This window comes from Dioscorea cayenensis, unplaced genomic scaffold, assembly GCF_009730915.1.
Source record: "Dioscorea cayenensis subsp. rotundata cultivar TDr96_F1 unplaced genomic scaffold, TDr96_F1_v2_PseudoChromosome.rev07_lg8_w22 25.fasta BLBR01000423.1, whole genome shotgun sequence".
In the NCBI taxonomy this organism is placed as follows: Eukaryota; Viridiplantae; Streptophyta; class Magnoliopsida; order Dioscoreales; family Dioscoreaceae; genus Dioscorea; species Dioscorea cayenensis.
The window spans coordinates 32,264-43,543 of NW_024086814.1; the positions used below are offsets into that span (position 1 = coordinate 32,264).

At 29.9% G+C, this 11,280-nt stretch overlaps 1 protein-coding gene across 1 annotated transcript; it reads left to right on the top strand.

Annotated features, from left to right (window-relative positions):
• Window positions 1-3,957: 3,957 nt before the first annotated feature.
• Window positions 3,958-4,492, top strand: LOC120254349 (dirigent protein 19-like; the record flags this gene model as incomplete). The annotated part of the gene is given in 3 exon segments (XM_039262465.1): window positions 3,958-4,104; window positions 4,106-4,183; window positions 4,186-4,492. Coding segments are annotated over 3 exon segments (519 nt in total), but the record flags the coding sequence as incomplete, so codon positions are not given.
• Window positions 4,493-11,280: the final 6,788 nt, after the last annotated feature.

Below are 11,280 nucleotides of genomic sequence, written 5' to 3' on the forward strand. Positions count from 1 at the left end.
TAATGATTTTTCAAGGACAAGCATAGGAAATACAGTACTTTTCTTTTTCTTTTTTCACAGACTTGTATTGTTGGCATCCATGTCTTTGAAAAGAACCATAACAGTGACAGGTGTACGCGACTTCTTCTACAGCCTAATCAATGACAACTGTTGATTTTTATAATTAAACCAAAAGAGCTTTTTATTTTTACAAAAATTAAATGAAAAATAGATAAAAAGTAAAGAAATAAACTAATACTTTATAAAATTTTATAGTTAATTTTGATAAAATTAAAGTATACAAACACAAATATTATTTTTATAAAAATATATAAGTAATATCTTATTTTTGCATGAAAATACCTGCATAACTCTCATATAAAATCGCAACAACAACATCATTATAATAATGATAATAACTATGAAACGATAGTATTTAAAAATAAAAACATTAATAATAAAATCATAAAAACTCTAAAATCTAATATTTACTAGTAATTATGTAATTTTATAGTAGGGTAAAATAAATTTAGAATAGATATTTATCAACGCTCTCCTCGCCCAACTTTGCAAGAGAAACCCGCTGACCGCCTTAGCTTCCTGAGCGCTAAACAAATCACGGTGAAAAACGCGTAGGAGAAAAATTGTGAGGGTAAGGTGAAATTTGCCATTTCTATTTATTTGATACATTTGAGTTAAAAATTATGGGCAAAAAACTAGCATGAGGAAACCGTCTGGGATTGTGAGACTTACCATCTTTATTTGTTATATCACATGGCGTAATGGGTAAGAAAATTTTGTAAAGGCCTTCTAAATAATACATAATTTGTATACACACCTTTAAAAATTTCAAATTTATAGATATACTTCTAGTGGTTAAAAGTCCAATTCTATTTTTAAAAACTATTGCTTTTACTCTCAAAAATTTTTATTTTGTGAACTCTCGATATCCTAAGTTTGGAATACAGAGGAGACATAGTGATACTATGATGGTATTATTATTATTATTATTATTATTATTATTATTATTATTATATTATTAAATTTTTCAACTAATTTTTATCACAAAGGTATATAACATAAACAAACAGTATGTTTTTATTGCGATGTAAATATGCACTTCACAAGGTGTACATATGCAAAATTTCTATATTATTTAAAGTTAAAAAAATTATAAATTCAAAGAAATTATGATAAGAATGTATATGTATTATAAATTTGGTTTAAATTTTCTAAAATTCATTGAATACGAAAGTTTCCTTCTTTCTTGTTTGACGAGAAGGAGTGTGTCTTTTTAAGTGAGAATCTACTAATGGCATGAATTAGATAAAAGGTCCCAACACTTGCAAGTAACATGGGGAAAGAAACCAATTTTTGGAGATTTATTTTATTATTTTTTAAAATAATTAGGCTAATTGATTAAACGTCAATTGATAGGCATGCCCAGCAACTCACCAAGAGTCTATTAAACCCAAATATAGATATGAGAAGTGTAATCCCATAAACAGCCAAACTTATATATTCAAAACCAAACTTATATATTAATTAATTAATATATCAGTGAAAAATAATAAACTAACAGATTTTTACTTAATTTGAAAAACCATTAAAAATTCTACTTCAGGTAACTAGTATATGAATCAGCGAAATCGATCGATTGAGACTCATTAAAAAAAAAAAGAAATACTAAAACTTCTAACATACAAAGCTTTTTTCACTTACCTTTAGGCCCGTTTGGTCATGAGTATGGCAATATTACTCACGTCAGATTACTCATTGTAATACTGAATATGGAATATTATATCGACCGAATATCGTAGAATCTGATATAACCATCGCTTTGGTTAGGAAGTTTTATAACCGGGAATAATTACATGCTAGTGTTTGGTCTCCATGTAATCAATGGGTAAAATATAAAAAATACCGAAAATACCCTCTTTAATAAGGGCTTTTCTTCTTAACCTGAATTTTAACTTAATCAAGATTAACTATCAAATTTTTGAGAAGCCTCAAGTGTTTCCCCGAATCTTGCTTTTTGAAGATTAGATTTCATAGTCATGTGATTATCATGATATATGGGGATTGAATAGCAAATACCTCCCTGAACAAGAATGTTTCATCAAACTAAGAAAGGAGATTGATGGAAAGATATATGGAGCAATGTATACAATTATATGGCTATGCGAACCATGATGTATGGTAAAAAGAGATTGATTCATGAAAAATATAAAAAGGGCTATATTCTATCTCCATCAATCAAAGGCCATCTTCTCAATAAGAAAAAGAATACAATGAAGCAAGATTCAAATCAAATATTTTATCATTATCAGAAAAGAATCGAATCAAATAAACATAGGAAAGATGATGATGGGTATTTGGGAACAAACCGGGATTGAAAGGAAGTTAAATGGTTGTCGAAATCGGGTTGCTTTTGCTTCCGAGGAAAACCTAAAACGCTCCAGAAACCCTATCAGGAGAACGAAACACCATATGAAAACAAATTTCGCATATTAGACCTCAGATTATGTTTAAAATTATTTTTAAAAAACAAGGGTATATTTGACCCAAAAATTTATTAGGATTACCGATGAACTTGGTAATCTCGTGATACCCACCCTAATTTGGTGGTAATGAGATTACCAAGTTTTTGCTTAATATTCTAATGTTTGGTAATCTTGGGATCACTATCCACATTACCATTGTCTCCTGACCAAACGCAGTAATCTTTTTGGATTACTCGTAATGCGCAGTAATGTTTTCACATTCTGACCGCCAACCAAAGCTACCCTTAGACCCATCCGGTCACACTTTTCTACATTTAATGAACACGTGTCATCACAGGAATGGGAAGCTCCCATTCATTTTTCCTTATTTTCTTTGAAGAGTAGGCTACACTCCATTGTAAACGGTCTCACATGTTCATTCTAAGTATACATCATTGATTATTCGGCTTTTATTTATTTATTTATTTATTTATTATTTGTGTTTTAAATTATTTCTTGCAAGGAAAAGCATGAAAAATAAAAGAATACCTTTTCTTTCTTTTTTCTGTTTTTTTCATTGATATGTAGTGTTGAGTTTTCCATCTATTTGGAAAGCACCGACAGATGAATGCCACTTCTTCCACAACCCAATCAATAACCAACTATTTATTTATTTATTTATTTATTTTTATTTTTTTATTAGGAAAACTTATAATTTTTCATTTTTGATTTGTTAAAAATTAACTTACAAAAATTTTTATTAAAAAAATATTAATTAATTTTTCTTTTTAATTTTTACTAGAATAAATGAAAAGAACATACTAAAAATAAAAAAATAGTTCATCTTTTTGTGAAATTTTTATAATTCATTTTTTTACTAAACATATATATAATTTTTTTAGAGGAGTTTGAATACCTATTTTTCTATTTTTGCATGAAAAATTTATAAAAATTAAATAAACTTTTGCCTTGAGTGGTAGTGCAGGTGACTCACATACGGAAAGTTGAGAGTACCAGTTTGATGTTTTTTTTTTTTTTAATTTCAAAAACTGACTAAAGGATTTTGAGTATGTATATAGAGTGATTTGTCTATATAATAATAATAATAATAATAATAATAATAAACAACCACAGAAATTACATGAATGCCATTCATTGAAAAATCACCACCCCCTCCCCCACCCACCCAACCCACCCACTGACCAGTGACCACCACCACACAAACAACATGCAATAACATCAATCATGTCCACACCTCTTGAGTCTTCCCTCACCAACAAAAACTTCCAAAATCTCCTCCTTCCCCTACTTTTTACATCTTTCTCTACCAACCCCACCACCACCTTCTTCAAATATAAACTCCCTTCCTTCACCTTCATCAATGTCCTTGCTCACAGACACACATACATCCACACAAAAGCTAAGCCATCCTCAACTTCTCCATTAATGGCTAAACCTCTACCCTCTCCTCCTCCTCTTCCTCCTCTTCCTTACCATCACCACCACCACCACCTCATCATCATCATCATCTTCATCAGAGAAACTCAAAAAGAATGAAAAAGAAAAAAAGATAACACACTTTACAGTGTACTGGCATGACATAATGAGCGGCCCCAACCCATCCGGTGCCATGGTAGCCCCAAGCTCCGACCACCAAAACCTCCACCACCGGCTTCGGCCTCGTCCGCATCATCGACAACCCTCTCACCAAAAGGCCCAACCATGTCCTCCGACCCTCGTCGGCCGTGCTCAGGGCTTTTATGCTTCCACTTCTTTGGAGTATGTTGGGCTCATGATGGTCATGAACTTTGCTTTCACTTCTGGTAAGTATAATGGCAGCACTGTCACCATTCTTGGCAGGAATGAGGTCTTCACTGAAGTCCGTGAGATGCCGGTCATCGGCGGTAGTGGCCTTTTCCGGTGGGCTCAGGGTTATGCTCAGGCCAGGACTAGCATGCTTAATATGACTACTGGTGATGCTGTTGTCAAGTATGATGTGCATGTAATGCATTATTAATTGACTTCATTTTTAATAATTTAATCTTAATTTGTGGGGTCTTTTTTTAATTTATTTAATTATCATGTATGTTTTTCCTTGTTTGAGTAGAGTGTTTAGTGTTGGCTCATTGATTATGGCATGGGGCCATATAAAATAATGATCTTGTCCTTGTCTTTGTTGTTTTGGGATGTGAATCATTGCTTTATTTGATGCTTTACCTTTTTCTTTAATTTGCTTTTTATTTTAGATAATGAAACCACATATAAAAATATATATATAATTATAATGGTGGGTGCACTAAATGCATTTGATGTTCTTTTGCTCATGGCATAAAAATATTAAAAATGTGGGCGCTTTTGCTTGCATTGTCTCAGAAATGGCAATGGCTAATGCACTCCACTGATTATTTTTTTGTTTATTTATTTATATACCTTTGTGCCTCTCTCCCTTGAAATTTAAGAAGAGAAATTAAGACCCAATTGTTATTTTTTTATAAATATATATTTTTTAAAATAAACAAATTATTCAAGCGTGCACAATGTCATTCCTTCGTGACATTTGTATTTTCATTTTACATGAGTTGAAGTTAAAATGCATACACAAATTAAAATGCATACACAAATTAATATCTTACACAAAAAATTTTGTACCAAAATATAATTTATAAATTAATTTTTATTCATAATATATAAGTTAATAAAAAGTTTCCTAAGATTATGAGGATATACACTCAATTTTTTTTTCTCTAAATATAAACAATTAGACTTTATATATTTTTTGATATTCCATCAATGTATATCAGTAAGGGGTTGTACTATGGTTGTCTATAAATAAAATTACATGTAAGTAAAAGTTACGATAGTAAGTGAAAAACGTCCGTATTTTTAACTTACATCACTGTTTGGTTTGCTATAATTTGAAATGATGTATTTATTTTTTATTTGTTTGGTTTGATGTAAGTTAAGGGGTATAATTACCATGTAAGTGAAGTGGTAAGATTATTACATATTGTTAAGACTAGTTATTTAATATTATTTATGGCCTGTTTGGATAGCCAGAAATTATGCCATAACCCGTACAATATGGCATAATTTAACATTTTTCCGAGAATTATGCCATATTGGTTGTTTAGCATCTTATTTTTAGAAAGTATAAAAATTATGGCAAAAATATAGAGTATTAAGATAAAAAAATATTCCACTAAGAGTAGAATATTTTCTCATCGTAAAAGTCTCTCTTCCTTTCTATCTAGCCACCCATCATGGGCCTCACCGACGGTCCCTGAGCCAGTCTCGGCGACCGGCCGACCTCCCAGAACCGACCACCGATGGTCCGACTGGGGCCTTGACGATCGCCCCCGTCCAACCGATCTCCGATGACACTACCGGTTGTCCACTGACTGGTCCGCCCGACCTCCGACCGACCAGTCCCACGGTGGTCCGCAAGAGCCTTCGACAATCGACCGCTCTGTCCCGGCAGACCTCCGCTGACACGCCGGGCCGGTCCACCGGCCGTCTACCCTCGCTGACCTCGATCTCCACGAGCTCGCCGGTGGTTCGGTCGACCTCCTCGCGACCGACCCATCGATCCACCGGTGGTCCATTTTGTCAATCGCCAAATCTCCGTAATTTTTTTATTATTTTGTTACCCAAACACTCATTCTCGTAAGTAATAAAATATCGCCAAAAATTTCCGTAATAATCACTTACATTTCCTACATAATAAAAATTATGCCATATTTTTGTGACCCAAAATGTGCCCTTTATAAATGTTTAAATTATATACTAGCATTCAATTTTATCTTTAAAAATTATTAATTACTTTAACTTTCATTATTTAAGGTTAATATTAATTTTTAAAAATTAATTAATTCGATGTTAATACTAATATTAATTACTTTTAACTCTCATTAATTAATTTAACTCTCCATCCTTTAGCTTAATATCAAATATATCCGATTATATTCTTTTATTACTAATATTGTTATTAATACTACTATTCTTACTGTGATTATTGTTTTCCTTGTTATTATCATCTATACATATTGTTAGTGCAACCGCACTATAATTGGCATAATTTGACTCTAAGACAAGATGACGTGGCATAATTGATGACATGGCAAGGCACGATGACATGGCAAGGAGTCTTGATTTGGAGGCAAATATCTTGAAGATCTTGGTGGAGTTATTTTTGGCAATGTATTACAACTTGAAGACAAGATCATATAAAGACCATATTTAGGTGATTTGATTGAAGACTAAATATGGATGGAGCTTAATTGAAGAAAATACCTATCAATGGTATGATTGAAGACTATTGAGTGTTTATCTAAAAACCACAAACCACATCTCGCGGAACTAACACATATATTTGAAGTAGATGTATAATCCGGCTTGAAAAGCATTTCAAGGAATAATTATGATTTTTTAAAAAAATATTATTGCGCTTAACTTGAATATTTGTTTGAATTAATTATGAAAATTAGTAATATAAAAGTTTAATTATTTTTTATTAATTTTTACATTAAATATTCCATAAGAATTTTAAAAACCAATTATAGTGATTGAAAAATATTTGTTATGTGATAAATGTATGCCTATAGGGAGTTATCAAATTATAAATTTTTTAGTCATTTTGCAAGTCATAATTGAAAACCCACCATTTATCTTGGATTATATCTAAGTAAATTAGAAAAATTAAAAGATATTAAAATATAGAATATAATTAAATGATGAAAGATATTGAAACTCTAGAAACTAGATGTATTTCTAAAATATGATCATTGATTTAATTTTTTTTAATGAGCTATAGAAGAGGTTGTAATATCTATTAATGTGTAATCAAATTTTCTTCACCTTTTCATTTCTATTCTATTTTTTTATTTTTTTATTTTTTTGAATAGTTCTTCCGTTGAGTATTATTTCATTTGCATTTTGCTTTTATTTATTCTCTTAAAAACTCTTTGCATGATTTTTATAATTTCATTAATTAAACTATTTTTATTTCAAATTATGTCTATATGTAATATTGCCTTAAATCCATCAAAATTGTAAAGAAAAAAAGAAAAAACGAAGCGAAGCAAGGGAATTTGCCTAGCTATTATTAATAATGATGTTAATATCAAATTTAAGTTAGAATTCTATCTATGACAAAATTTATGCAGTTGGAAAAAAATTATTATTAAAATAAAAAAATATTAAAAAGATGAAAAAAACCTTATTCCTCAAATTAGTATAAGCTAATACTGCTCAAAAAGATGGGTTTATTTACTCTTGAAAAATAAAGTCTCTTATTTTAAAAAGAAAAATTATCCCTTGCTTATCCATTAGTTAGTCAATATTTTTGAGAAAGAATGGTTTTCTCTTTTCTTAACCTTTGTTGCAAAAATAATAACATAAGCAAAGAGATCATGCTTTTTTTAAATTACAAATTGATTGCCTTGAACATTCTCCCAAGTAATAGCTACCTAAAAAATTATTGGAACCCCAAAATACAGAAAAAGAAATATATGGGGCTCATGAAGAGAAAACTCATGAAGAATTATTGTTCCTCCCACATACTACATTAAACATTATAAATGCCAGCAGCTCCACCCTAGCAAAGCCATTTCTCACTTCCTTTGTTCATGTTCCATCTTAAGAAGAAGAAGAATGTGAGGAAGGAGCTACAGATCTGGAGCTTAGGGCGTGGGAGAAGAAGCGGATGGAGTCAAAGTTTGGTGAGAGGAAGACGGAGATGATGGGATCAAAGGTGAAGGAGTCGGAGGCGGTGGCGTTGATGGAGATGATGGCAAGGTTGTGGGTGGTGGCGTTGTGGATGCTGTTGATGGAGAGTTGTTGGAAAAAGTTGAAGGGGTAATGGTAACCCTTTGTTTTGCTGCATTTCCACTTATAGCCAAATTGGCTGTAAGTCAAAATATAGTAAAACACTATCATGATGTAATTATTTTTACTATGAAGTGATGTTTTCTACAGTCAACCAAAACACACTTTTATATGTAAAACAATCTTACATCATAGCCATTTACACCTATTTACATGCAACCAAACAGTACCTTTAAGTGTTAAAAGCTTTTTAGAATTTAATTTAAATCTATATGATTGGATACGAATTTCAAGTTTTCAAAAATATATAATCTACTTAGCTATACTTCATAACTCTCTTTCTTTGTCTATAAATATATATTATTTATATACTGTTTCTCGTTAAATTGTGCATATGAAAAATTTGATTTTTATACTATCTTGGTAAAAATAATAATAATAATATTCAAACTAAGACCGAGCTTAAAAAGGTCCTAAAAATACTTTCTTAAGAGTCAAGTAGCCCTTCTTTGAGAGTGGCTCAATGAGATCCGACCGGGAAGTGCTCCCTCGGCGCAGGCCTACCACGCTTTGCGCAGCAATATAATAAAAATAAAATTTAAAAACTTTAGTTTCATATATATATATATATTAAATATGTTAAGGACTGAATTAATTAAATTTCCTTCCATAGGAGAGGAAAAGAAATGTTAATATTTTCTTTAATGAGGAATACTTTTAAAAGTTGTATTAATTATTGCAGGATTGACACAAGACTTTTGACTTAAGACATAAATGGCCAAATATTTTCAAACTCACAGACCCCATTGGGTCTATATATTTAATTCTAGTGCTTTGACTTCGATGTCATGCATGATGCCTTTCCTACCTAATTTATTCTCTATACTCTCATTGGATCAATGGCTATATATTTATATATATAACTTTATATTCGGTACTTTAATATATAAATAGCTATGTTCATAGACATGATTCCATTTGAGTATAATTTTTAACCAAATTGAATTAATCAAGTTAAATATTTCCTAACTCAAAGCTAACTAAATTTTTTTTTTTGAAATAAATAACTAAATTTTTTAAGAAGACTAGCTAGATTGAATAGAAAATAATTTAGTTATATTCGGGCTTTTATTTGTTTGAGATGAGATAGATTATTTATAATTAAAAAATTCTTATTTTATTTAAAATAAAATTAAGGTATTTGATAATTTAGTTTTTATTTTGATGGAGGTTGTGAGTTCATATTTTATAACTTTTGTTTGATTTTATTTAATTTTTTAAAGATTTGAAATTTATTTTGAATTGAGCCAATTGGAATAAGAAAGGGACCAAATTGTTAAATATTTTTCAATTCAGTTTGATTCATTGATTTTATTGAGTTAGTTCAACAACCTTATTTATTAGACACTCTAGATGAAACGCTTTGGTCTCCAACTAATTAATGAATTGAAAAGCATTTTTAGACTAGCTATGGAAATCTTCTTTCTTCTTAATTTTTTGGATTATTCTTCAGTCAATGTAGCTTAATTAATTTAATTAGTCAATGATCATCTTAAAAAGCACGTTGAGGGTGATTAAAAGAAAATAAAACATAATAGCTAGGACTAAGATGAGTGACTTAGCCGCATAATATTGATTATTCGATCTATATATGTATATATATATATATATCAAAGTTTTTTGTATAAAAAGTATACATCGAGCATGCCACTGGTAGCTCATTGGCATTGTCATAATGCAATGATGGACAAGATGCATTGTCGAATCTCTACACCAAGTAACAATACTGTTCATTGGTGTTACTTCTCTTTCTTTTTATTTTTATTTCTCTCTTCTCTAGATTTTTATTTTTATTTTTTAAAAATCTCTCTCTCTAGGGTTTTTATTTTTATTTAAAATTTTTTTAACAAATTAATTCCTATCCTCTAAAACATAATATTTTTTTAAAAAATATTTACAAAAAATTATTAATTTGATCTATTAATATTTTATAAATTACTTAATAAATTACTTTATGCAGTATATATTTCTTTTATAAAAATATATGTTTTAGTTTTTGATTTTTATAAATTAGTTTATATAATATATAAAAATTATATTTTTATCAGAGTTTTTATAAAAAAATGATTATTTAACATCTAACTTTTATAAACTAAACTGTAAATTAACATATAAATAATTTTTTAAAAAATGTAAAATTTTATTAATTAAATTTTTTTTTTGCAAATCGCCCCGTACCTTAAAATTTTTAGCTCCGCCATTGTTCAAATGGATCTAATGGATCCCTTGTAAGAGCCATTTGTCACAGATGAACACCTCTATGCCCTTGTTCTCTCTCTTTTTCTGTGTTTTTATTTTTATTTTTTTCTCTCTTTGTCTTTCTCTAGATTTTTATTTTTATTTTTTGAAAATCTCTATCTCTCAGTGGGTTTTATTTGAGTGAAATTGTCAAAAACCCTCATAAATTTGCAATATCGCTAAAACACACCCTTAATTTAGAAATCCCTTAAAAACCCTTCTTTTTAAACTCATAGCTCAATGATTTATATATTAATTTTAGCGGTTGTCAATTTATATATTCATTCTAAAGTGTTGCCCACACACCTTGAAAACTTATGCACTATTTTATTTTATTTTTCTCTGCACTTCAAATATTCATTGGAACCAACACTCCATCTAATGAATTGAAAAGCATTTTTGGACGAACTCTTGAATCTCTAGGGATTGAACGGTGTCAGGTCGGGTGCAGGTATTACCATACCCTGCATCCATACATCTGAGTACCCCACTAATATACCCGAACCCGAACCTCAACCGACTGGGTTTTAAAACTCAAACCCACATCACGACCCGAGTAATCGGGATCTCATGGTGTATACCCGCCCCGCCCCTAATATTATTAATAAAAATATATTATTTTATATATAACTTAAAAAGTAATTATAATTTTTATAAAATAAAATAAAATAAAATTATTATATAATTAGCCAAACAA